The sequence below is a fragment of the Agelaius phoeniceus genome, chromosome 25, assembly GCF_051311805.1.
Source record: "Agelaius phoeniceus isolate bAgePho1 chromosome 25, bAgePho1.hap1, whole genome shotgun sequence".
Lineage (NCBI taxonomy): Eukaryota > Metazoa > Chordata > Aves > Passeriformes > Icteridae > Agelaius > Agelaius phoeniceus.
This window is the reverse complement of record NC_135289.1, coordinates 337,293-364,609: the sequence shown is the minus strand read 5'-3', so window position 1 is coordinate 364,609 and position 27,317 is coordinate 337,293. Positions and strand designations below refer to the sequence as shown.

Genomic DNA, 27,317 nt, shown 5'->3' with positions numbered 1-27,317 from the left:
GATCCCACAGGACCTGCAGGACCCCCTGCTCCCATCCCACAGGACCTGCAGGACCCCCTGCTCTGATCCCAGAGGACCTGCAGGACCCCCTGCTCCCATCCCACAGGATCTGCAGGACCCCCTGCTCTGATCCCAGAGGACCTGCAGGACCCCCTGCTCTGATCCCACAGGACCTGCAGGACCCCCTGCTCTGATCCCACAGGATCTGCAGCTCTGATCCCACAGGACCTGCAGGACCCCCTGCTCTGATCCCACAGGACCTGCAGCACCCCCTGCTCCCATCCCAGAGGACCTGCAGCTCTGATCCCACAGGATCTGCAGGACCCCCTGCTCCCATCCCAGAGGACCTGCAGGTTCCGTGGCAGGCACAGGCATCCAGAACCTCCTGCACACCCCCGTGCTTGTCCCCATCTGTGCAGCTGCTGGAGCCATCTGGACCTGCCCTCTCCTTGCTCCCTTCCACCCTGCCCAGACTCTCAGGGCACCTGATTGTTCTGCCTGCACCTGCCACACCTGGCAATCACAGAATCACAGAATGTCACTCGAGGGACCTCACAGCTCATCTCTTCCACCCCCTGCCACGGGCAGGGACACTTTCCTCTATCCCACGTTGCTCCAAGGCCTGTCCAGCCTGGCCCTGGGCACTCCCAGGCTGGCACGGGCTGTCGGCAGGGTCACCCACTCGCTGGCCATTCCTGCTGCAAACATTCCTGCAGCCACAATGTCTCTGGGCAGTCTGTGCCAGCATCTCTACAGCATGTTAAAAAATGCAAAGTGTAAAGTGACCAAACAGCCTGGAGAGAGATGTCTTCCAGACCTGGAGAGCCTCTCCTATCCTGTGCAGATGATTTATTGCCCCCTCAATGCAGACCACTGGGCAACTGAATATCGTCTTTATCTTTTAATATATTTTTTCTGTATGGACTCGGCTATTACACTTTTTTTTTTTTCTCCTCTCAATAGCACTGATTTTAAAGGCTGCCGTTGTTTATTTGCCACCCCTGAGACCACCTGGGAGGTTTGGGACTCTCAGTCCCTTCAGATGTTTGCTCTGGGCTCACCAGGTGTCCTCAGCAAGCCCCAGAACAGAGCAGCTTTTGGTGCCAGATGTTCCCTGGTGTACCCCGTGCATCCACGGCCTTTCCCGGCTCGGTTCATCTCCAGGCAATCAGCTCACGCAAAGCCCTTCCTGCACAAAGCTCTCCTTTCTCCCGGGCTTCCAGGAGCGGGGCTGGACAGCACCGGGAATGTTCGCAGCGGGAATGGCCAGCGAGCAACAGCCCCGCCGATGGTCCGTGCCAGCCTGGGAACGCACGGGGACAAGCACACGGGAAGGCACAGGGACAAACACACGGGAAAAACCACGGGAAAAACACACGGGAGCAAACACACGGGAACAGAAACACGGGAAAAACACACGGGAAAAACACACGGGAGCAAACACACGGGAAAAACACACGGGAACAAAAACACGGGAACGCACAGGAACAAACACACGGGAAAAACACACGGGAGCAAACACGGGAACGGCACGGGAACAAACACACGGGAAAAACACACGGGAAAAACACACGGGAACGCACAGGAACAAACACACGGGAAAAACCACGGGAAAAACACACGGGAGCAAACACACGGGAACGCACGGACAAAACACAGGGGAAGGCACCCGCTCCCTGCTATTCTGAGCTGTGAGCGGTTTGAGTGTGCTTTGAGAACTCGGGAAACCAGCTCCGAGCGGCGGGGCTGGGGCTGAGCGGGAGCTGCGGACGCGCGGGGGCACCGGAGCGCCGCCGGAACGGCACCGGGAGCCCCGCCACGGGAACGGGAACGGGAACGGAGCGCGGCAGCCCCGCCAGCGGAACGGCACCGGAGCGCGGGGCTGCGTCCGGGCTGCACGGCTGGGCTGCACACCGCTGGGCACACCTGGGCACAGACGGGCACACCGGGACACAGATGGGCACACCGGGACACAGACGGGCACACCGGGACACAGACGGGCACACCGGGGAAGCACGGCGCTGGGCACACCGGGGCACAGACGGGCACACCTGGGCTGCACACCGCTGGGCACACCGGGGCACAGACGGGCACACCGGGGCACAGACGGGCACACCGGGGCACACCTGGGCACACCTGGGCTGCACGCCGCTGGGCACACCGGGGCACAGACGGGCACACCTGGGCTGCAATCGCTGAGCCCCTGTCCCCCTGTCCGTGTCCCGGGCTCGCGCAGCCCTTCCCGCCTGGCACCGGCCCCGGCCCCGGGCCCCGCCCAGCCGCAGCCATGGCCGGGGGCGGTGGCCCGGGCGGTGCCGCGGCCCCGCCCCGCCGGAAGTGACGCGCCAATCACGGCCGCCCGCTCGCTCTGCCGCGAACAAAAGGGATTTTCACGCGCGGCCCCGCCCTCCGCGCCGCCTCATTGGCTGTGCCCGCCCCCGCCCCGCCTTTCCCGCGGCGGACTGGCCCGCGGCCGCGGCGGCGGCAGCGCTGATTGGCGGCCGGGCCGTCGGTCAGCGGCGGGGCGGGTCGGCCGATGGGGAGCGGAGCGGCGGCGGCGGCAGCGCGGGGCCGGGCAGGTCGGTGCGGTGGGGCGGGTGCGGTCCCGGTCCCGCTCTCGGCTCGGTCCGGTCCGGTCCGGCCCAGCCTTGCCCGGCCCGGCCCGTGCTGGCGCGGCTCTGCCCCTGGGGGGGCGGAGGCAGGTGCAGGGCGGCCCGGCCCGCGGGGGCTGAGAGGGGCGGCGGCGGGGCCGAGCCCCGCTGCGGGCGGGGGCGGCTGCGGTCGGGACTCGGGCGGCCGCAGGCGGCGGGGAAGGGGAGGCATCGGGGGCAACGGGAGAGCGGGGAGCGGTGGAGGGGGCCGGGGGGCGTTACCGGGATCTGGGCGTCGCTGCCCGGTCCGGCCGGGCCCGGCGGACCGAGCGGCGATGGAGCCGGTTGTTGTTCCCCGCGCCCGCCCTCCTTCCCGCGGGCTCCGCTGCGGCGCTTCCCTTTGTTCGCCGCGCTTGTACCGGGCCGGTGCAGCGCGGGAGCCACCGAGCCCGGCCCCTGCCAACCCCCCGTTCGGTCCCCGGGCAGTGCCGGTCCCAGACGGTGTCGGTCCCCGGACGGTGCCGGTGCCAGGTCCCGGACGGTGTCGGTTCCCGGGCGGTGCCGGTGCCAGGCAGTGCCGGGTCCCCGAGCGGTGCCGGTCCCCGGGCAGTACCGGTCCCCTGCCGGTGCCGCTCCCTGCCGGTGCCGCTCCCTGCCGGTGCCGGTGCCGGCCGTGCCCCCGGCCGTGTCCCGGGCTGACCCGCGCTCCCGCCGGTGCCGGGCCGGGGCTGGGAGCGGCAGGGCGGGCGCGGCTCCCCGGGCCCGGGGGCTCAAGGTCAGCAGCCAGCGATGGTTTCAGTTCTGCACGGGGGCTTCAAGGACCCGCACAAAATCCATCCTGAAATTTTGCTAACTTGCTTCCTTCCGAGTATTATTTCAAAACCCAATGCGGTGAGGATGGGTTTTTTGTGGGTAATGCCCTTTTTCCTTTAGGGCTGAGATACAAAGGTGAAGGAAATATAAGCACTTCTCATTTTAACCTAGATCTCCACAGGAGTGATGCAATGCCAGGTAGCATTGTGGATACACAATTGTTAGGTCTATGTTCGCATTTTTCATTACATGAACATATGTAATTATTGAAACGACTCAAACAGCACCCGATACACGCAGAAGCAGTTTAGGGAACTTGTCTGTCAGGACTTCTCCAACTGGTCATTGAGGTTCTCCCATTAATGTGATTACATGACTGCCTGTGCTGGCTTCTGGAAAATGCTGGTTCCTCTTCAGGAACACAGGAAAGACAATTAAGCTGATTCAGAATTATCGGCATTGTGGCGTTGTTGCCTTGGTGTAGGTTTAGGAAATACCCTCTTTCAGAGGAAGAAGGAGCAACAAGCTTGGTTCTTCATGAGGTTTTTTTCAGAAAGTAGAAGAGCTTTGAGCCAAGGGCTGGCGGGGGATCCTGAAGCTGCCTCCCCGTGCCTCGGGCTGTGCTTTCAGCTCCCCTTGGGTTCGTGCCCCTGACTCCAGCCCTGGCGGTGGGAGGGTGAGGTTCTGCCGAGCGTTCTGTGCCTGGGTTCTGCCCGTGTGTGTGTGTGTGTGTGTGTGTGTGTGAGAGCAGTGCCGTGTAACCTGGCACGGTGTCACCTCCACCTGGGTTCTGCCCGTGTGTGTGTGTGTGTGTGTGTGTGTGTGAGAGCAGTGCTGTGTAACCTGGCACGGTGTCACCTCCACCCCTCCAGTGCCGTGTAACCTGGCACGGTGTCAGGATCACCCCGCCGTGGCCGAGGGGAGCTGCCAGCCTCTCTGAGAGCTCCTCAAGTGGCACATGCCAGAGATAACTCCCCCGCTCCCTCGGTGTGCGCACACTTAAACTGCTCCCCGTGGTTATTTCCAGTGAAATACTGGGAAACAGCTTTCTTAGAAAGGTGTTATCTCCTTGGAGGGTGGGCATGGCTCTGCCAAGGGGACTCCAGTGGTCCGTAGCTGAAGGGAAGCTCACCTTTAGGCAAGCAGAAAGTGATTATCTTTGTTTATGCTCTAAACTCTGGCTTATTGTCCAAAAATGGTGGTGTATCTCAGACTCAGGGAAAATATTTATGCAATCGGTCTAAACAACAAGGTCTTTGTGGTTTGTGATCTGTGCGAGTGCCCTCAGTGTATTTCCCTGGATGGAAAGGGGTAGCATGCCCTGGGAGTTGCTGGGTCTCGTTTCTGATGCTGGGAAGCTCTGTCTCTTGGTTAAAGGTTTGGAAATGGAGGGTCAGGTTCCCCAGCTGAGGTGCCCAGATCCTTTCGGTAGAATGAGACGGTTGGCAAGGGGGAGAACTGGGTAATTTCATAGAGTTGGTGTGATCTTTTGATAAAACGTGGGATGAGGGAAGGCACTGGGATGTGTAGCTTGAAAGAGCCTTGGAAAGGTCAGCTCAGGAGCCTGGAGGGCTGGGAAGGGATTTGGATTTAGATTTGGATAGGGGAGAAGGAGCAGGAATACATGCTTATTAGCTCTCTGATGCAGAGATGTTTCTTGTAAGATAGTAACATCAAATGAATGGGGCTTTGTTTTCCCCCGAATTTTCAGCTCCCAAGTGCAGAGTGGCCCTTAAAGGGAATGCTTGGGATTGTGGTCCATTCAGCACAACAGACATTGCCTGGGGAGCTCTGGAAGTTCCCTGAGCTCTCTGGAGAGTGCAGGTACATTTTGTGGGTGACTTTATTTGTTGCATGTGCTCCCAGTGTGAAGTAACTGCTGCCAGCAAAGCAGGTGGAGATCTTCTCCTGCAGCAGGTTGCACATGAGGAAGCTGAGGCTGTACCACTTGCACACCTGTAATGTTACCTCTGTTGTTGGATAAATGATTACTGTGCACACTGGCTCCTGCTCTTTATTTCTCTTAAGTATTTTACCTGTATATTTAGGACAGGGCTTGTTTGTGTTATTAAGCACATTAGAGACTCCAGAGGTGTGGTAAGAATAGCATGGCTTATTCCTACAGCACGGGGAAGTACGAGTCACAATGGGAGTAGTTAGAATATGGAGTAGAAATTATTGCTGCCCTGACTAATGGCTTTAAAATACCAAACTGCAGCTGGTAGCCGTCCTTGCTGTAAGACTGAGCTGCTTGGTAGCTCTTGGGGAGATGCAGCTGCACATTTCCACATCATCTCTTTTTTAGGGAAAAGCGTGGATGCAGTCATGTTGAAGGTCCATGTTCAACCCTTACTGTTGATCATATAATACAGAATTATATGATACACTTGGTTCTAAGAGCTCCTTTTTCGTTCAGGTTTATAATGTCCCAGTGCTACTGTAACCTGGTGAGTGTCTGGCAATAAAAGGTATTTCCCACTGGTATTGCTTCAGTCTTAGAACCTGTGAATTCAGTCAGAGCAAGGACTGAGATGGTTTTGAAATCAAGCTGTGCATCCCCTAAGCAGCTGTTTGGATATTCCACATCTAAGGGCTGCCCAGGGAAATGCTGCAGCTTTGACACGAGCACCAGCACAAACATGGTAAATATCAAAGACTAGAACCAGGCTGTCTCTTTCCTCACTCTCTGTGGCTACTTCTTGATGTTTTAGCATTTCTTTGCTGCTTCTGTTGGCCTCTCCTCGTTTTTCTGAGATGACCAAGCTGTAAATCACACTCCTTGCACGTGGTCTGAGCCAGCCGGGCTCCCCGTGGCAGCAGAGCCTCCAGCCGTGTCCAGAGGGAGGGAGAGGGTCAGGCTCCCACCTGGACATCTCTGCCAGGCTCCATGGACTGACCAGAGGTGACCAGCCCTGCCCTGGCCCGCAGAAACGGGATTTTAGTCAGTACAGCGAGTCTCCTAAATTGTGCCTTTGTGTCGAGTTTTGATCGGGGTTTTTTGGCACGGTGACAAACATGAGCAGATTTCCCAAACGTTCCACTCGTGGGTTTTCCTCTTGAGTCTGCCTGGATCTGCAGCAGGGAACAGAAATGCAAAGGGACAGGTCTGTGGTGTCCAGCTCCGCTGGGCTCTGGAGCAGCCACTCGTGGTCCCTTGCCCTGGTGTTCCCTTGAGCAGCCCGTGCCAAGGGAGGGGGAGCCAGCAGAGCCTGTAAGAAATGCTGCTGCTTGATGGAATTCATGTAAAACACCGTGTGAGGCAGGAACGTGGGTGTGAGGAGACACTTCCCTGCCTAGCAGAGGGGCACGGAGCAGATTTCTGATTTCTCTTGCTGTATGATGACTGCAGAACTTTCTGTTCCCAGCCACTGGAAAACTGCTCTGGCACAAACAAGACAGAACTTGCTTTTGTGTGTAACTCTCCAAGGCACAGTTATGCAAATCAGTTGTAAAGGAGCAGTGACTTCAGACAAACTAGACTTCAGCTGAATGTTTTAGCTGGATGGATTCTCCAGCAGGGGCTGATTTAACCCTTCATCACTTGCCACTGGAGTTTGAGATCTCTGAGTAGCTTCTTGATGCTGTAGCATTTTCTGCTCGACACGAAGTGTGGTGAAAGATGGACGTAACTTGGACTCAGAAAAGTATATTTGATGGTTGTGCAAAGCACAAGACTCTATCAGTGGGTATGTTTTCATCAGAGACAAGGATTCAGTCTGAAATTATTTATATTTTTAACAAAATAATGTAACAAACAGGCTTATTATGGGACAGTGTTAAGTGTATCAGCAAAGATGCAAGGGAATGTGAAGCCTCTTTATGTGCAGTTCAGATGATGCACCTCTTACACAGGCAGTGAAATTATATTTAATAAATGATGCTGATATTGAAACAGTTTGAAAGAACAGCAATGAAGTGTGTATTTTCCGTGGCATTGATTTCTGTGGAGGGTTTGGGCCTCTCCATCAGCCTGGCTGATGGCATTCGCAGGAATCAGATCCCAGCCCTGCCGAGCCCCTGTGGGTGGCCCACGCTGGCCTCCATTCATCACAGCTGCCCAGTGCTGTTTGCAGCTGTGGGAGCCAGATGTGCAATCAGTGTGACTTTTGAATATCCTTGTTGTTCCCCTCTCCTGTTAGCTTTGGCTGCTGCTTGGTGAATTTTGCCTTGTCCTGTCAGCCCACACGTTCTGCCGTCGCCATCTGGGAGTGCATGTGTTCCTGTCCCCTGGGAGGAGGTGACAAATGCATCTTCTGCAACTGGTGGTGGAAGCTGGAGAGAAAATTATCCCCCCTTTAGGGCAATTTGCAGTCCAGAAAGCTGGGAGCTGAGGTTAAATGGAGATTATATGTCATAGCTTCGAATACTGATCCTAATGTCCAAAGAAATGCCTACTAAACTGGGTTTCGTTATTTTTCAGGTTTTCAGGATGAATCTGGAAAAACTCAGCAAACCAGAACTACTGACGCTGTTTAGCATTCTCGAGGGAGAATTAGAAGCAAGAGATCTTGTCATAGAGGCTTTAAAGGTAGGTTTTAAGTATCAGGACAAGAGACAAACATGGCAGCAGTACCACTGTGAGTTCTGCAGAGAGCTTGTATCCAAGGTGAAGTTCATTACTGGTTCAGAATCCCATTTAATATCAGCAGGATTACATAGTAAATGCTGTAGATAATTTTTGTCTCAGAAGCTGTCTGCAGGAAGCATTTTGGTATTGAAATACAGTGTCACATGTGTGTTTTCATCCTTTCTGATAAAGAACCATGTGTTTCTGCTGTGTAAAAGGTACACCAGAATTCCTTTCTAGGCTTTTTTCTCCTTTAGCAAGGAGGGCTGCTTAAAGCAGGAACTCTTCTCCCCAGGAGGGATCACAGATGAGTCTTTTAGTGGCAATAACGTCACACTGAGCAAAAAGCATCCATGGCTTTGTGTTGGCTAAGCCTCCATAAGCTGGCACTGCTGAGAGCAGCAGCCCTGAGTGCTCAGCTGCTTGCTCTTTCCCTTGGCTGGCAGGAGCATTAGTGTGACCTCCAGCGAGGCAGATGCCAGCTAAAACTGCTCCCAAAGGCCACTCTCAGTCCATGGCAGCGCAGCTGGGCCGTGGTGCTTGGCAGGATGTGATGGGACACGGCAGGGCTGGTGCTGGAGCCCCTCTGGCTGCTGTGCTGTGAGCTCTGTGCTCTGCTGGGCCTGTGGCTCTCTGCACAGGGTGCTGGGTTCATATTGAGCCTGCACGTTATTTTAGAAGATGCATTGTCCACGTGTAGTTCTGCTGCTCTCTGAAGGGCGCCTGGCTGGCACTCAGCCTCAGCAAAGTGAAAAAACCGGCGGGATAAATGATGGCAGGGGGCAGTTTTGGAAGGAATTACTTGTGTCAGGGTTGAATCTTGAAGGCTTTTTCAAGCTGGCCTGTCACTGCTCACAGTGTGTAAAACTTGCAGCTGTTTCAAAAGAGGAATGGCAGCTTGCAGGCCTGAGAGCTGCAGGGGCTTGCAAACACCTTTCAGGGGAGTGGAGGCATATCCTTCTCCAGGACAGTTGGGATTGTTAGTTGTTGTTATGTTTGTTGTTAGTTGCTTTTCCATTTAGATAATCCTTTTATTTTGGAAGAATATTGTTACCCTCTCAAAACTGTTGGTCAGGTGCAAGGTTTGTTTTCTGCTTTGATACCCACTTGCAAGTTCCTGCTCTGCCCTGGGATCCATCCTTTCACTGTGTGTGGTCAGAATGTGTTGCCCAAGCAAGCCCCCCTTCAGTATTTCAGTGTGAAATGTGTGCAGTGGGGCACAGAGACCAATGGGAAGAAATGCAGCAGCTCCATTCCAGAGGCTCCTTATTGCCTACCTTCCAGTAGTGTAAAGCAATTATCTTTCCTGTTGAAATTTAACCTGCAGTTCCCCCTTGAGTGAGGAGATTAATATGCCAAGAATACCCTTTGACATAATTTGTCAAGTACTCGTAGCTGAGAAGAAATTAAATGAAATTGTAACCTATGCTTGATAATTATGGAGTATAAAATACTGATCTAATGAAAGGTTAGGGCTGTTTTCCCCTTCCTCTGTCAGGGCTGTGCTGCAGTGTTCATCTCAGGATGGTGAGGACAGCTGGAGCTGGTGGGCAGTGAAAGCTCCGAACCCAAGCTGGCTCTTGCTGCCTCCTGAGGGTGATCTGGGGGCAGAGCTGCCAGCCCTGGGGCTGCAGTGCTGTGAGAGGGTCCCAGCTGTGCCTGCAGTGCTGTGAGAGGGTCCCAGCTGTGCCTGCAGTGCTGTGAGAGGGCCCCAGCTGTTCCTGCAGTGCTGTGAGAGGGTCCCAGCTGTGCCTGCAGTGCTGTGAGAGGCTGCAGGTCCCAGCTGTGCCTGCAGCACTGTGAGAGGGTCCCAGCTGTGCCTGCAGTGCTGTGAGAGGGTCCCAGCTGTGCCTGCAGTGCTGTGAGAGGCTGCGGGTCCCAGCTGTGCCTGCAGCGCTGTGAGAGGGTCCCAGCTGTGCCTGCAGTGCTGTGAGAGGGTCCCAGCTGTGCCTGCAGTGCTGTGAGAGGGTCCCAGCTGTGCCTGCAGCGCTGTGAGAGGGTCCCAGCTGTGCCTGCAGTGCTGTGAGAGGGTCCCAGCTGTGCCTGCAGTGCTGTGAGAGGGTCCCAGCTGTTCCTGCAGTGCTGTGAGAGGGCCCCAGCTGTGCCTGCAGTGCTGTGAGAGGGTCCCAGCTGTTCCTGCAGTGCTGTGAGAGGGTGCCAGCTGTGCCTGCAGCGCTGTGAGAGGGTCCCAGCTGTGCCTGCAGCGCTGTGAGAGGGTCCCAGCTGTGCCTGCAGCGCTGTGAGAGGGTCCCAGCTGTGCGAGGGTCCCAGCTGTGCCTGCAGTGCTGTGAGAGGGTCCCAGCTGTGCCTGCAGTGCTGTGAGAGGGTGCAGGTCCCAGCTGTGTCTGCAGTGCTGTGAGAGGGTCCCAGCTGTGCCTGCAGTGCTGTGAGAGGGTCCCAGCTGTGCCTGCAGCACTGTGAGAGGCTGCAGGTCCCAGCTGTGCCTGCAGTGCTGTGAGAGGGTCCCAGCTGTGCCTGCAGCGCTGTGAGAGGGTCCCAGCTGTGCCTGCAGGGCTGTGAGAGGGTCCCAGCTGTGCTGCTCTTTGCCTCCAGAGCTGTCCCCAGTGGTGCTGCAGCCCGGGCTGGCCCTGCTGCCGCAGCTCTGCTGCCCTTCCGTGCATGCAAGGGAAGCTCCTGCGACTGCCTCATTGTGCCTGGGCAAAGGCTCGGCAGCAGAGCCCTCCCAGCTCTGCTTTCTGCATTTATTTGGAATATGCAGCTAGAGAAATGCCGGCCTCACGCTGTTTCTCTCCTTGTTTGCTGATAGTAGCTGTGGTAACAGCTTCGCCGTGCCTCACTGGCCAAAGGCTTTGTGTGTGACTGATTAAAGGAAACCTTGCTAATCTGTTTACTCACGTTTTGATGCATGAAAGTGCTGCCCTGAGTAAAAACAACTTCTGAGTTAAAGATTTGCGCTCTTGAGAGCATTTAGTTTGACTTGTACACATTGGGTGAATGGAGCTGTAATTTCCAGCAGGGGACCCTGGGGCTGGGGGCAGCTGTGGTTCCTCTCTCAGGACCTGTCTGACGTGGTCCCACAGCTCTCAGTTCCCCCAGGGCCAGGGGCAGGGTGGCTGTCCTGCCTTGGCAGCTGCATTTCTTTGGAACAGCAATAGTTTTGTGTCAGATGTGGGTATTTGTTGGGAGCAGGTGGAGTTCAACCCTCTGAACTTTCCTAGGGCATTGCATAGCCCTGAACCACAGCAGTGATTTTTCTCCAGCACTTTTGTTAAACATGTAGATGTCAGTGGCTGGAAATAAGAATTTTATCTGCCTGTTTGCTTCCCTCACAGTAACAGAAACACATTTCCCTTCATGGGCTAATTTTACTTCTGCTTCTGATTTAAATGACTCTGAGCTCTGGTTGTTTGGGTCAAATCCTGTGGTACATTATAGGAAAGGACAGGCACTTGCAGAGGAAGAGTACCTTCATTTGTAAACATGTCATCTGGTTGTAGTACAGTCTGCAATAATTGATATTCCTGCACGCTTAGAGACAAACATTCTGCATCTGGCATTTAGCAGAGAGAATCCATGCGTGCAGATGACAAAGCTTAAAATAGTTTTCCTCTCCCTCATGGTATCAGGCACTTGTTGGCTGGCACTGGCCCCGTTTCTCTCTGTCAGAATCGAGCTGCTGAGCCAGGCCCTCCAGACACTGCTTGTTGAACTCACTCCTTCTTCCCCCCTCTCCCCAAATCCTGGCCCTTTCTTCCTTGCTGTCCGACAAACTGACTGTATTCAAAATATTCTTTGCCACTGCTTCACTTTGCTTCCTCTGTTTTAAAACCTCTTTGGGAAAAAAAAAAACAAAACTTTTTTTTTTTTGCCTGAAAGTAGCTTCCTGTCCACTACATAAATTTCAGTGTTCTCCTTGGAACAGATTTTAAGCCTGACTTCTTATTGTGCTCCTTTTCCTGTAGTTATAATTGTGTTTATATCATCCAAAAAACCCAGATGCTGTCAGGGAGTTGCATAATCCTGAGAGCTGGGCTCTCAGTCCTCATTGCAGTGTAGGAAGGGTTGCATGAGCCACAGGTTTGCCTTCTGAAATTGCACACCCCAACTGGAAACAATTCAATATTTAAATGGATCTCTATCGCTGTGTTAGAGCACTTTGTTCCCTCCCCCCTGCTTTCCATACATTGGAACTGAGGTTCTGTTTACTTTTAGAAAACAGGAAACAGCTTTCTGGCTTGTTCCTTTATGTTAATAAGGCCTCAGGCAATTTACACTGGAATAGAAACTATTTTGTGTTAATGACTGGGAGCTGGTATTCATCTCTTTGCTTCTGAGTGCAGTGATGCACTATAAAGCAATATTAGTGAAAAACTAGGTGTTGTTTGTTGGTAGATTTAGAAATCAGATTTACAGTGCAGTTTGAAAAACTTAAGCCTGCCTCTTGTTTAAATAAAAAGAAAAGTTCAGTAATACAAAACCTTCCTGCTGTTAAATCTTTCACAGATGGGGCAAATTGGGCTTATGCATCACTTAGAGAGCAGCTTCCATGGAGCAGCGTTCCCATGGGTGCTGTTTGCTGGAACGCAGGCATTCCTTACGGCCTTTACTGCAAGCCTGGGGAGGTTTTTGTGTGTTTGGTGCTGGCAGCAGCCGGGTTTGCCAGAGCCTTTAAAAGCTGCCTCTCCTGCCCTGCAGAGCCCGGGCTGTGCTGAGCAGGGGCAGGGGGCTGTGGGGTGGGTTCCCTCTGGAACGGCTCCTGCTCGGGTGGGTTCCCTCTGGAACGGCTCCTGCTCGGGTGGGTTCCGTGCTGGAACAGCTCCTGCTCGAGTGGGTTCCCTCTGGAACAGCTCCTGCTCGGGTGGGTTCCCTCTGGAACGGCTCCTGCTTGGGGTTCCCTGCTGGAACAGCTCCTGCTCGAGTGGGTTCCCTCTGGAACAGCTCCTGCTTGGGGTTCCCTGCTGGAACAGCTCCTGCTTGGGGTTCCCTGCTGGAACAGCTCCTGCTCGAGTGGGTTCCCTCTGGAACAGCTCCTGCTCGAGTCCCGGCTGTCTGGGGGTGCAGCTCCCTGGTGCTGGGGTGCCCACAGCCTGTCCTGAGCACCGTGCCCGGGTGTAGGGCAGGCACAGCCAGCCTGGCACGGCGGCTCCAGCCAGCCTGGCACAGCGGCTCCAGCCAGCCTGGCACGGCAGCTCCAGCCAGCCTGGCACGGCAGGCACAGCCAGCCTGGCACGGCAGCTCCAGCCAGCCTGGCACAGCAGCTCCAGCCAGCCTGGCACGGCAGCTCCAGCCAGCCTGGCACGGCGGCTCCAGCCAGCCTGGCACAGCGGCTCCAGCCAGCCTGGCACGGCAGCTCCAGCCAGCCTGGCACAGCAGCTCCAGCCAGCCTGGCACGGCAGCTCCAGCCAGCCTGGCACAGCAGCTCCAGCCAGCCTGGCACGGCAGCTCCAACCAGCCTGGCACGGCAGCTCCAACCAGCCTGGCACGGCAGCTCCAACCAGCCTGGCACAGCAGCTCCAGCCAGCCTGGCACAGCAGCTCCTGCCAGCCTGGCACGGCAGCTCCAGCCAGCCTGGCACGGCAGGCACAGCCAGCCTGGCACGGCAGCTCCAGCCAGCCTGGCACGGCAGCTCCTGCCAGCCTGGCACGGCAGCTCCAGCCAGCCTGGCACAGCAGCTCCAGCCAGCCTGGCACGGCAGGCACAGCCAGCCTGGCACGGCAGCTCCAGCCAGCCTGGCACGGCAGCTCCAGCCAGCCTGGCACGGCAGCTCCAGCCAGCCTGGCACAGCAGCTCCAACCAGCCTGGCACGGCAGCTCCAGCCAGCCTGGCACGGCAGCTCCAGCCAGCCTGGCACGGCAGCTCCCAGCAGAGGAGGCTGCGGTTCCCAGACGCTTCCCGAGGAAGCCGATTCTGTGTTTCAGAGCTGATAACACCACAGATACCAGGTCTGACTCGGGCAGATGCAGGCAGCTCTCGTTTGTCAGGTCTGCTCGCTCGATGTAATGCTGGCAGTTGGGACAGATGCTGCATTTGAACAATTTACCGGTGGCTCTGTGCCTGGCGCTGCTGCAGAGCTGGAGCAGCGCTGCAGGTCCCACTCCAGCATTTTGACATTTATTTTTGGGCAAAGCAAGAGGTCCCCACCCCCATTTCCCTTCTCTCTCCGTGCTTGCTGTGACCTCAGCCTGTCTTTATTCCCAACTTCTGTCTCTGGGGAGAGAAGCTAATAAGGAAGTTCAAGGCAGCAAGGAGCTATTTAAAGCTTATTCCACTCTCTGCTACACGAAGGAGGAACTTCTGTGCAAATTATCATTGGAGAACTGCAAACTCAGTGGCTGGAGTTAATTAAGAGTGTGTTTGTTGTGTACCAAGGGTTAAAACCTGAACTCTGAAATTACAGGGAAGAGAAATGCTCTACTTGATGTCCAAAAAAACACTTTAAGCAGGTCCTGGAAATTCCCTGTTTGATGTTCCAGTAGAACAAGTTGTAAAGATTACTGAACAGAGAGAGAATATTCTGTCACATAAACAAGGTTTCAGTAGAAAGAAATATTTTATTTTTTAAAAGACACAGAAATGGGTTATGGGAAACATCCCAAACCAGCCTAGAATCCCCAAGAGGAAACAGTAGCCTTTTCCTAACAAAGCAAAGACTTTGCGTTGCCTGCCTGCACAGGAAACATCTTTTCAGCTGGGTCAGATGTTGCTTCTGCCCCATAAAATCAGAATTATCTCTTCCCAAACAGACTAGCCGTGGTCCATTGCCCAAACTGGAGCTCACAGCCTGCCAGTTTCACGTGGAACCCCCTCTGCTTATGGCTCATTTTTCCAGTCTTCTGGAAGTTTATTTTTAAAGGTAGTTCACATGTATGGTTCCTTCTTTTTTTTAAAAGCACCCCAAGCTTATATGTTATCTTTGTTTCCTGTTGGGAGAGGTCAGTTTAAGAGTCTTGAAAGTTGCTGAATAATCCATTTAGTTGTTTCTGGAATTTGAGTATTTTGTTGGGAAATTCACAGTTCTGCATGTTGGAGATGATGGAGGTGGAGGTACTAAATCAGAAGATGTAATTGCACAGAATTGCATCTTCTTTCAAAGCACCATTGCTGATGTTGGAGGTATTTATGTCATGTCATCTCTGATGTTCAGATGAAATTTTCCACTCTTTAGCTAACACTGCACTTTGTAACCTCATTTCCTTTTCGTTTAACCTTGATTTTCTGTGGATTTGTGTTTTCTGTGCTGGGATCTGAGATCTAGGCTGATTCTGTTCACTTTGGGCTCACTAACAGAGTGTTCCTCCATCAAGTTCCTTCTGTTGTGAGAGTTGAACAGCCGTTTAGGGCAGAGTCCAGTTCAGACAGGACACAATCAGAAGGGTGGAAGATTTGGATGTGGCCTCCAGTGGCAGCAGCTGAGGTGCAGAGCTGTCTCGGGGAGGAGCACACTCCTCTGTGCCATTTCCAACCTGCATAAGGGAACTCTGGGGACTGTGGCACTGTAAATGCATTTTCCACGAGCTGCCTCAGTGGTTCAGGGGGCTGCTCTGCAGGACAGAGGTGTCCCAGGCTGGAAAATCCCTGCTTGCATTTCCAAGCGGCCCCAGCGCCAAAGCACTGGGTTTGTTTGTGCAAACGTGGTGTGCTCGCTGGAGGATGACCTGGTTAAGACTTTCTCCGGTCTAGACAACTTTAATTAAATGTTTATGCTCTGCTGGCTACTGAAGAAGAATAGCTGGACTTGAGAAAGCTCCTAATGTTATGATAGTCTCGTTTGTTTGTCATGCTAGTTCAGGAAAATACTTAATTGCTCAAAGTAGCAAGGAAGAACTTCTCGTTCTTTCCCAAACAGGAAATAAACCACCTCGCTGAATTCAGAGTGGGTGGTTTATTCAGGCTTCAGAGCCCGGTGCTGAGAGGAGCAGAGGAAAACGTGGCTTTTGTTACACCTTCAGTGCTGCAAAAATCACCTTAATCTCAGGTTCTGGAGCTCTTATTTGGTAGCAGCTGCCCAGCAGCAAAGGCAGGGTTTGTGTGCACACTGGTGCCCCTCTGAAGGGTCCCTGTTTCTGTGTGGAGTGGCAGCACTGGGGTGAGGTGGGATTAAACTCCTCTGTCAAAGCCTTAAGGCCAGCTGGATGGAGATCCCAGCTCGTATTTACAGACTTATTAATGCCTGAGTCACTTAGAAATTGCCTCCACACTTATATGGAGCTTTCACTGAGTCATTTTTATAAACACTTCAGAAAAACAGAAGATTCCCTGTTCCTAAAAAAAAAAACCACCAAACCTGAAGTTTTTCCTGTGATTCATTAAACCAGGGCTGCCCCATTATCCAGGGCTGCTCTCCCATTTCCAGGGCTGCTCTTTTCCTTCCTCTCCTTTTTATTATTGTGTAAAGTTAGAACAATATCTGAAGCTCTGGTCAAAGGTACCCACAGTTCCTGACGGATATTGCTGATAGAGAGGGAGGGGTGTGAGTGTGAGCTGTTCCTCTGTGTTTGTTTACTGCAGGGTTAAAATCCAGCTCCAAACTGGACTCACAGGATGAATGTCTCTGATTTGGTCATGGAGAAGATATTTTGGGTTGGGTTTTTTTATGCCTCTTGTCAAGGTAATGCAGGTGCTCGAGGGAAAACGTGTGTGCTGTGGCAGGAAAAGGGCACTCAGGGTCAGCACCCTTGGGGAGGTCACTCCTGCTAAACTCTGTTCTAAATCAAACACACTCTGAGGAAGGTCCTGGGGCTCACTCCTGCGTTTCAGTGGTGCAGAGGAAAAGCCCATCTTCCTCTGCGGCCTCACTGGGGACACTCCAGTGCAGAACAGAGGAGTCATTTACAGACAAGAGAAGGGGTGAACTGTGCTGGCACCAGTCCTCACAGAGGAGTCACAGAACCCAGCTGCAGTCCCATGCTCAGGTGCTGCTTCTTGGCAGGTGCCTCAGCTCTGCTGGGCAGGGGCACACAGAGGAGTGGAGCACTGCCACAGCTTTTCACAAAGGCTCAGGGTTCAGCCCAGAACCATTTCACTGGAAATCAGTGATTCCATTCCTTTGAGCCAGGATGCCTCTGGGGGCTCTTTTGAATCTACGTCTGGTTTTCTGTCTCTTTTGTTGCATAAATATTTGGTTTCTCATCATGGTGGTGAAGACACAGATAATGCTTTCATATCTGTCTATGAGATTTTGTTTTGTTCTTAGACCCTTACAGTCATCATTGAGTAGGATAAGCCTCTGGGTATCCTAACAGAGAGATTTCCAGATGGAATGGCTGATTCATGGAATGGTTGGGGTTGGAAGGGAGCTCTGAGCTCATCGAGTCCAGCCATTAAGCACTGTAAAGGCAGAGCCTGGGATGTGTGAGTTGTCCTTATTCCTACAAGCACCAAAGGAAACCTCGTCGTTCCCATCTTGGGAAACTAAACTCTGTTTAGTCTGGATGAGAACATTAAAGATTTTATTAACAATTCACAGATTGATGGCTCTTGCGAGAATGAAACTCTTTAATTGCTCAACATGAAATTCTTTGATGGTGACACAGCCAAGGAAAGCACACAACTGCTTCTTTCACTGATGCGACAATAAATGATTAAATCTTTTGTTGAGCAAGAGTTGGTACTTACATTCCACAGCTGTGTGAAAGGAAAGAAGGTAAGTCACGGCCCTGGCAGGTAGCTGTGGTATGAGGATGTTTGTAGACTGGATATATTGTGGAGATGCTGTGTTTTTTAAGCAAGATTTGTCTTTATTGCCTTTATTTCCAGCAGATAACAGGATATGAATCAGACTGTGTTAAATTATCTTTAAATGGAAAACTGGGGAAAAGGAATATTAAGTACAAAGCCCTGTTTCTGTAGCTAGTTTGAGTATATTAAAATGCAAATTTGTTTTTGTGTTGCAGGCCCAGCACAGGGACACATTCATTGAGGAGCGCTATGGGAAATACAACATCAGTGATCCACTGATGGCTCTGCAGAGAGACTTTGAGACACTGAAGGAGGGGAACCATGGTGAAAAGCAGCCAGTATGCTCCAATCCTTTATCTATTTTGAAGGTGGTGATGAAGCACTGCAAGAACATGCAGGAAAGAATGTTATCCCAGCTGGCTGCTGCAGAAAGCAGACACAGGAAGGTGGGTGTTGCCTCAATTAGGATGTGCAGAGGTTACAGTCGCATTTTAATAACAAGTTAACTTCAGCAAAAAACACTTCAGTTCCCTGGGGCTTGGTACCTGGAAGGACTTTGCACCTTTGTTCAAACTTCTCACTCCAGAGGATGCAGCTGGTCAGCTAATTAGTTATAATTCCAGAATTTGAAATGTTTTTGTTAGGACACGCCAAAAAGGATGCAGCTTACAGGTGTAACGCTTCCCAAAATGCAAGGAAGGGTTTCTGGAAGATGGAATTCTCAGCAGACCTGTCACTGTTCTGCCTGGGGCTTGTTCTCTGTGGGTATTGAGGAGCTGCTGCCCGGCGAAGGCACCTCCTTGTGCTTCCCTAAGGAAATACGGAGGGACCAAGAGTATTTTTCTTGCCATTTGGCCTCTTAATTGAAGCACCTGTTGTTCTTCAGACATACCTTTAATGTATATTGACACCAATAAAGTGCTTGGTCATGTGTCAGACCACACTACCACAAAAATTGATGTCACTAGAAGTAAGAGCAAGGCTGGGTTTCACTTTTCAGCCAAATATCCAACTAAGTCATACAGTAAAATCAGATATTTTTTCACTTTTTCCTCTTCCTGTCTGCTTCAAGTATACAAGGATGTATGCTTGATAATATTTCAGCATTATATGGAAGCTTAAATTTCAGGAAGACTGAGGAGCTGCTAAATTCATGGCGAGCATGTGTTGGGAGAGCTTTGTTTTGGTGATGAGATAAGCAGAGCCTCTTGGGAAGTTTGTATTCTGGCTTTTTTTGTTAATAGCATTTCAATTATTCATATAATTCAGTGTTAAAGCTGAAGGAGCTCCTTCACTGGGCCCTTATGGGAAGCAGTTTCGCTTCAAGAGCTCATCTTGTTCTTAAGTGGAAGAACAAATTAATGTTCTTTAAAATAAACTTCAGGCTGGAGTGCTCAGATCCCCGTAAGGCAGTGGGAGCAGCCTGTTGGGAATTGCTGCTGGGGCCACGGGGGGACTGTCCTGTGCTAGAGCCCTGTGCCTCCTCAGGCAGCACCTCTGCTCCTGCTGGGCCCTGGGGTGATGCTCCTGCCAGGAAACTCTGACTTGCAAGGGACAGGAGGCACAAACTGAAATGCAGGAATTTCCAGCTGAATGGGAGGAAAAACTGACTTATTTTGAGGGTGACAGAGCACTGGAACGGGCTGTGGAGGGGCTGTGGGTTCTCCTTCCCTGCCAGTGTGCAGCCCTCTCCAGGGCAAGGGGTGCACTGGGTGATCTCCAGAGATCCCCTCCAGCCCCAGCCCTTCTGGAACGAGGGCACCATCCATAACCTGGGCCTCCCAAGGATATTGCACAGTCTGGGGGAAAGCGTGCAGTTTAGATATTTAATAGTAAAATAGATCCAGTGTGAGATTTCCTTACATCTTTCACAAATTGACTCAGTTTGACCAGATAATAAATAACATGCATTGGACTTGTCCAGAAGCTGCTTTTCTGTGACTCAAGTTGAGCTCGAGTGTCTGGAGCTGCTGTGGTGGCTGTCCCATGGAGCTGCTGTGGTGGCTCTCCCGTGTCACTGGAGCTCCTGTGTCACTGTGGAGCTGCTCTGTCCCTCTGGAGCTGCCCTGGTGTCTCTGTGTCATGAGAGACATGACACAGAGACATGTGTCATGTCACTGTGGAGCTCCTGTGCCACTCCAGGGCTGCCCTGGTGTCTGTCCCGTGTCCCTGGTGTCTGTCCAATGTCCCTGTGGAGCTCCTGTGCCACTCCAGGGCTGCCCTGGTGTCTGTCCCGTGTCCCTGTGGAGCTCCTGTGTCACTCTGGAGCTCCTGTGTCACTGTGGAGCTGCCCTGGTGTCTGTCCCATGTCCCTGTGGAGCTCCTGTGCCACTCCAGGGCTGCCCTGGGGTCTCTCCCGTGTCCCTGTGGAGCTCCTGTGTCGCTCTGGAGCTGCCCTGGTGTCTGTCCCGTGTCCCTGTGGAGCTCCCGTGTCCCTCTGGAGCTGCCCTGGTGTCTGTCCTGTGTCCCTGGTGTCTGTCCCGTGTCCCTGTGGAGCTACTGTGCCACTCCAGGGCTGCCCTGGTGTCTCTCCCGTGTCTCTCTGGAGCTCCCGTGTCTCTCTGGAGCTCCTGTGTCCCTGTGGAGCTCCTGTGCCACTCCAGGGCTGCCCTGGTGGCTCTCCCGTGTCCCTGTGGAGCTGTGCACAGGCTCTGCTCCCTGCCTGGCGGCCTGGAGGCCAGGCCCTGATGGCTGCTGTGTTTGGGCAGGTGATCCTGGACCTGGAGGAGGAGAGGCAGCGGCACGCCCAGGACACGGCCGAGGGGGACGATGTCACCTACATGCTGGAGAAGGAGCGGGAGCGGCTCACCCAGCAGGTACCAGCCACAGGGCAGGGCAGGGAGAGCAGCAGGAACTCCCTCCCTCTGCAAGGCACTCCTAGCTTTTATCATCCCAATATGGAAAACAGCCCTGCTCAATTGCTTGGCGTGTTTTGGTAGCTGAGCAGTGCTGAAAGGTATTAATGGGCGATCAAATGCTTTGAAATCTTACTTCAGCCTGAAATCCGAGGGGTTGGGAAGGACAGGATTGCATTTACACTTGATAGCTCACTGCAGTACTCAAAATTCAGAGTAAGTCATGGAAGATCTCCTGGGGGTGTTGTTCAGAGATGCTAATAAATATTTAAGCCACTGTTTTCTGTTACCCAAGCCTGTAGCCTTTGTTAAGCATACATAACACATCAGCATTTTAAAGCCTAAATGCCTTTAAAAGGCAAACTGACAAAGTGGTAAATGAGGTGGAAGGAAGCTTTGCTTGTTCTGTCAGTACATGGCAGACTGGGTGTGTGTCTCACTAAAGGCCAGTCGAATTTCACACAGGATAAAACCACTAGGAAGTAATAATTGTTACTGTGTGCAAGCTGAGTTGTACCGGACTATTTTGCTGATTTCTGGTGCAATAACCTCTTTCTTAGTTATTGTCATTTTTTACCTTGTAATTTCTCCAAGATACACAGTAAACCTGTTCCCTTTTGGGGTGCTGCCCTTCATTTGCTTTCAGGAGGTTTTATGGTACCCTAAAAATCTCTTTTGTTCTTAATTTCCAGGTGGAGTTTGAAAAGTCCCAAGGGAAAAAGTTCGAGAAAGAGCTGAAGAAGCTGTCGAGCCAGTTGGAGGAGGAAAGGGCACGCCACAAGCAAGTGTCCTCCATGCTTGTTGTGGAGTGCAAGAAAGCCACTGCCAAAGCAGCTGAAGAGGGCCAGAAGACAGCAGAACTGAGCTTGAAATTGGAAAAGGAGAAGAGTAAGGTGAGTAAACTGGAAGAGGAGCTCGCAGCCAAGAGGAAGCGGGGCCTGCAGATGGAAGCACAAGTAGAAAAGCAGCTCTCAGAGTTTGACATTGAAAGAGAGCAGCTGAAAGCTAAGCTGAACAGAGAAGAAAACCGTACAAAAGCACTCAAAGAAGAGGTGGAATGTCTGAAGAACGCCCTGAAAGAGCTGGAGGCTTCTTGCCAGGAGCACAGTCCCTCCAAGCCCGTGCATCCCAGCCCCTCGGTGACATCCAGGGGGGTCACAACTGACAGTGCCCCAGTGAAGTCTGTGTCCTGCCAGACCGAGGGCCTGCAGGCAGAGCGAGCAGCCCCTGCCAGCAGCAGCAGAGCTGTTCACGCCGTGTTTGCCAGCCCCCCTGCACCTGCTCATTCCTATGCAAAATCCAACGGGCACTGTGACACAGAGGGGGAGACGGGTGCTGCAGAGAGCCAAGCTCCCAGGGAGAAAGCTGCTGCAGCCCCGGAGAGTGCAGCGGAGAACGGAAGCTCCCCTGTAAGAACAGAGTCACCGGTGCACCAGCTCCCCTCTGCCGGGGCGTCCCTGTCCCCCAGCAGCACAGCTGCCTCCTCCCTCACCCCTTCTCCCTGCTCCTCACCAGTGCTGGCCAAACGCTTGGTGGGAGCCTCTGCCAGCAGCCCTGGCTACCAGTCCTCCTACCAGGTGGGCATCAACCAGCGTTTCCACGCGGCCAGGCACAAGTTCCAGTCCCAGGCAGAGCAGGAGCAGCAGCCGGGGGGCCTGCAGAGCCCCCCGTCCCGGGACCTGTCCCCCACCCTGGCAGACAACTCTGCTGCCAAGCAGCTGGCCCGCAACACGGTCACCCAGGTGCTGTCCAGGTTCACCAGCCAGCAGGGCCCCATCAAGCCTGTGTCCCCCAACAGCTCCCCTTTCGGCACGGACTACCGCAGCCTGGCCGGTGCTGGCAGCCCCAGAGCCGAGGCTGGGCACTGCCCAAGCCCTGCCAAGGTTTCCAGCCCGCTCAGCCCCCTGTCTCCCGGAATCAAGTCACCGACCATTCCGAGGGCAGAAAGAGGGAACCCTCCGCCCATCCCTCCGAAGAAACCCGGCCTGGCTCAGTCGCCTGCTGCTCCTGCTCCTCTCAGCAAAGCCTCCCAGGCCTCCTCCCTGGGTGCCCCCATGGACGTGGCCAGTAGCTGCTCCAGCAGCACCGTCGTGTCAAATGGCAAGGACCTGGAGATCCTCCTGCCAAGCAGCAGCTAGTCTCCAGAAAATGGGAATGTGACATTCCACAGCTTAGCTTACCCTGCAGCTAAGACACTGTTTTTCCACTCCATGTTATTTATTTCCATAGTAGCAGATTCTGTCTGTATAAAGCATTTAGTATTTTTTTTTTTCCTTTTTAATAGGTAGGAAAATATTTTTGTTTATGAAGAAACCTTAACTACAGCTATACAGTAGCCTCCAAATGTCTCATGGCAGCAGTCAAATCATTAGAGATAACAACCATGATCATGTGGTGGGACCTATCAACCTCTAATGGGACTGAAATGCTACTTTTAAATTATGCAGAAATAATTTTTGCAGACTTTTTATTCCAGATGAACATTTTATAAAAGTGCCTGAACTAAGCCTGCAATATGAATGTGATTCTCGGGAAAAGGTGAGGAGGGGAACATCTAGCTGCAGAAACAAATTCTTCTGAGTCCTGAATGTTGAAACCAACACTGGTTTTCCTTTTAATTCTTTCCATTTGCTAAGGTAAGTTAGCAAATGTGCTACAGATTCTGCCAGGTGACCACCAGACTGGTGCAGCCAGCCAGGCTATGTCCTTCAGGACACAGCTCCAGCTACTTGAGGAAGCACACAGGAGTTTCTTGGGATAAAATTTAGTTGTGATGTTATCCAGATTACTTCTCTGTCAGTATTCCTTGTCCATATAGTTCTTTCTGCTTTCCTGCCAAGACGCCTGTGTGCTTTACATGGCTCAGCTCTGGTTTCTGGTGAATCACCTGGAATTTTCAAGCTCTTCAAGCATTCTACTGTTGTGTGTAGAACTTCTGAGAAAAGGATCTTTCTGTTACTTGGCAAAGATCTCACTATTACTTGAAAAAGTAACTCATCCATCCAGTACAGGTTTTTTGCAACACCTGTAAATGGGATCTTCAACTTTAAACAAAAGCAATAATTTTGTTCCCCATCTGTGTCAGTTAAGTCTGACTGACCTGGATTTTACCCACTAGCTGTGGCTAGTTTTCCTTGGCTGCAAATATGGAACCAAATCATTGCTGCTGTGGAGTTAAATACGTGGATATGTGTAAGTATGTCACACACATACATGCTAAACACACAGTGTATTGGGGAACTATTTATCTCTTCTTGATCTTCTGCCTCATATGAGGAAAACATGGCAATTCACTGAGATTTTAAAAAGTTCCTCAGTGAGGAATTGCCTAAGTTTGAGGCAGATCAAGGAGTGTGAGGAGAAGTACTTGGACCCAGGAGAAGCAGCTGGTTCCTGTGCAGAAACGTTTGAGAAAACCGATAGGCCCAGCACAGTGGTTTTCTGAGTCATTGTGCTGAGAAATACAGGACAGACAGCACAGATCAGTGGCACAGGCTGAGAGCACGACCCCGAGTTAATGATCTTGGGTGTTGGATGTGAGCTGATCCTAAATTTAGAAAGTGGCCGTGCTGCTCGGTGTCATCCAGCGTGGAGCACTTCCCTCGGCACAGAGTGGTGTTAGCGCAGCTCCCGGTGCCAGAGACGCGTTATCCTCGCTCAGCTTTCCTGTTCCATTAGGATCCATTAGGATCCTCTGTGCTGGGGAGGATCCCTGTGCCATGGAGGGGCAGCGCTGCCGTGCTGGGGGGTCCCCATGCTGAGGGGTCCCCGTGCAGAGGGGTCCCCGTGCTGAGGGTTCCCATGCTGAGGGGTCCCCATGCTGAGGGGTTCCCATGCTGAGGGGGTCCCCATGCAGAGGGGTCCCCATGCAGAGGGGTCCCCATGCTGAGGGGTTCCCATGCAGAGGGGTCCCCATGCTGTGAAGGGTTCCCATGCTGAGGGGTCCCCATGCAGAGGGGTCCCCATGCAGAGGGGTTCCCATGCAGAGGAGTCCCCATGCTGAGGGGTCCCCATGCTGAGAGGTTCCCATGCTGAGGGGTCCCCATGCTGAGGGGTTCCCATGCAGAGGGGTCCCCATGCTGAGGGGTTCCCATGCTGAGGGGTTCCCATGCAGAGGGGTCCCCATGCAGAGGAGTCCCCATGCTGAGGGGTCCCCATGCTGAGGGGTTCCCATGCAGAGGGGTTCCCATGCAGAGGGGTTCCCATGCTGTGAGGGGTTCCCATGCAGAGGGGTTCCCATGCAGAGGGGTCCCCATGCAGAGGGGTTCCCATGCAGAGGGGTTCCCATGCAGAGGGTTCCCATGCTGTGAGGGGTCCCCATGCTGAGGGGTCCCCATGCTGAGGGGTCCCCATGCAGAGGGGTCCCCATGCAGAGGGGTTCCCATGCAGAGGGGTTGCCATGCTGTGAGGGGTTCCCATGCAGAGGGGGTCCCCATGCTGAGGGGTCCCCATGCTGAGGGGTCCCCATGCTGAGGGTTCCTTGGCTCTGAGCTCGCTCTGCAGGACAGGGCAGCTCAGCGCTGCTCGGGTGGCTGCTGTTGCCCTAACCCCACGCAGCCAGGGCAGGGGTTTAGAGGCTTGCACAGGCCTTTTGGTAGCCTTTTAGGCAGTGGTATTATGGGCTGTTGTTCCTAATCCAGTGGAACAGTCTGTGCATTAACAGCAGGGACACAGAGGCAGCCAGGGCTGAATGGGCAGTGGCTCTTTTGGAAGCACATTTATTACTTTATTAACTAAGTGTCCACAGCAGATTTTTTAGCTCTTGCCGAGAGTAAAAGTAAAAATGGATGGGCAGATGGATTTTGGCCCATGTATCCCTTCTGACTGAAAAGTGAGGCTTTTGTATACACTGCTTTAATGAGTTTCTTTACTTTTACATTAATCTGACTGGTATTATCCCCCTTCTTTATTGATAGCTCTAGAGAGAGAGATGCTATGATGAAGTCTAATAGGAAATGCACTGAGTACTGTTTCTTTTAAAATATAATATGGGAAGGGGTATGCAAAAGAATGTATTTTTGCTAGTAGACTAACTTCTGAAAGAAACTAAGCACAAGGGATTAAAATGGATCCAACTAATTCAGTAAGACATTTAGAGTTAGTATTTAACTGTTGATGTAGATTCTGTGTGAAAGCAACTAAATATTTCTTCTCTAACTCACATGTGTCCTAAGCAGACATTGTTGCAGAGTTTGTCACTGGCTAATGGAGTATAATGAAGTGCAAAACATATAACACTAGTATTAATTCATTAACACTTGTAAATTTGTAAAGCCAAATGTACCAAGCTGAAGTCTTTAATCATTTTTATAGCTGATGGCATTAAACATGTTAAACATTCATATTATCAATAAAGGATTTTATTTTTAAGATGTGCAAATTGCTTAAGGAAATGTTTGCAGTTGGGGCTGCCCAGCAGGAAACACTCCTGCTGATGGTGACTGGGCATCTGTGCCCACCTGGAACCTGGAGCTGTAAAGGAAGCTCTGAAATGTCAGAAGAAAGAGAATTTCTTGTGAGCACAGTGGGTCCTGAGCAGTCTTGGCTGCTGCAGCCAGAGCACATTGCTCGTCCATCTCCACAACCTGGAGGCTGGGAGGTGCCCTGGGGCAGCTTCAGGTGGCACAGCACACTCTGCAAGCCCCAGACAGCTCTGGCTTTAGCACTTGTCAGTAAAAGCAGTTTTCCTGGAGTACCGGTTTGCCACAGTGTCAGGACTCTGAATGGATGGAGTTCGTATTAATGAACGCTCTGGGCTTGGGCAAGGAGACGCCCCAGTCCCTGCTGGTGTTCAGACAGGACGCATCTCATGGAAACTCCCTCTGCAGCCGAGGAGCGGCTCAGGTGTGTCACAGAGCAGAGCCTGGCTGCAGGAAAAGCTGCTGTGCCTGGGATGCAGCAGGTGCAGGCACAGAGCCCTCACCCCTGCGCCCCGGGGCTGCTGCGGGTGCCTCCCTGCCCTTGTGCAGGGCACAGCCGCAGCTCCCGAGCTGCCCTCATGTGCCTCCACGGTGCCCTGATTTCCTTATCTTTGCCTGATTGCCTGCTCAGTGGAACAGGTTTGGCAGCAGCTGGGAAGGAGCTCCTGGTTCCTCTGCAGGCTGGATAACATCCCGAGCTCGGGCCAGGGCCGGCACCAGCCCAAAGCCACCAAACTGGTGCTGCTCCCCGTGCGGGACAGCCGGGGCTGCGGAGCCCTGCCCGGGCAGGAACGGGAGCTCAGCCCCCGCCCCGATGGCTTTTACAGCATTGGGTCCTTGTCAGGCGGGGATGCTGGCAAACCCCGGGCGCGCCCCTCCGAGCCGGCTCCCCGTGCCCCACCGCGCTGAGAGCCGGGCACGGCTGTTCCCGGCCCGGTACCCGTCCCGATCCTCCTCCTGCTGCTGCTGCTGCCCGCTCGCAGCCGGCTCCCGGGACACCAGGCATTCCCGCAGCCCTAAAACGCATCCACGCCGGTCCGGCTGCCCGTGTGCGGGGCGAGGAGGGGACCCGGGGTTTGGGGGGCACAGAGAGGGGTCCCAGGTCTCCGCAGGGCAAGGAGGGAGCCCAGGGAACACAGGGGGCCTGGGGCTTTGCCACCCTCTGCACATGGGCCGCGGGCGCTGCCGGGTGTGGGGCTGTGGCTGGAAGCGTCCCCAGCCACCCCCGGTGCTCCCCCTGCCTCCAGCGCTCCCGGGCCGGGCAGGGCAGCTCCGGGCAGCCCGGGAGAAGGACGGGGAGCCCAGGAGCGGGCAGGGGAGCCCAGGAGCGGGCAGGGATCCTCAGGACAGGGCAGGGATGCTCAGGACAGGGCAGGGATCCTCAGGACAGGGCAGGGGAGCCCAGGAGCGGGCAGGGATGCTCAGGACAGGG

General features: G+C 53.3%; 1 protein-coding gene across 2 annotated transcripts; it reads left to right on the top strand.

Moving 5' to 3' along the window:
* The first annotated feature begins 2,457 nt into the window (after positions 1 to 2,457).
* Positions 2,458 to 24,687, top strand: CTTNBP2NL (CTTNBP2 N-terminal like). 2 transcript variants are annotated; one of them, XM_054648895.2, is made up of 5 exons: positions 2,458 to 2,579; positions 7,825 to 7,932; positions 17,826 to 18,056; positions 20,319 to 20,426; positions 21,158 to 24,686. In XM_054648895.2, the coding sequence occupies exons 2-5, from the start codon at positions 7,834 to 7,836 to the stop codon at positions 22,601 to 22,603; spliced, it is 1,884 nt and encodes a 627-aa protein (XP_054504870.2). In that variant the 5' UTR covers positions 2,458 to 2,579; positions 7,825 to 7,833; the 3' UTR covers positions 22,604 to 24,686. The 2 variants fall into 2 exon arrangements, with proteins under 2 accessions (XP_054504870.2, XP_077046665.1); XM_077190550.1 differs by lacking the exon at positions 2,458 to 2,579 and adding an exon at positions 2,598 to 2,702 and having other exon boundaries at positions 21,158 to 24,687.
* Positions 24,688 to 27,317: the final 2,630 nt, after the last annotated feature.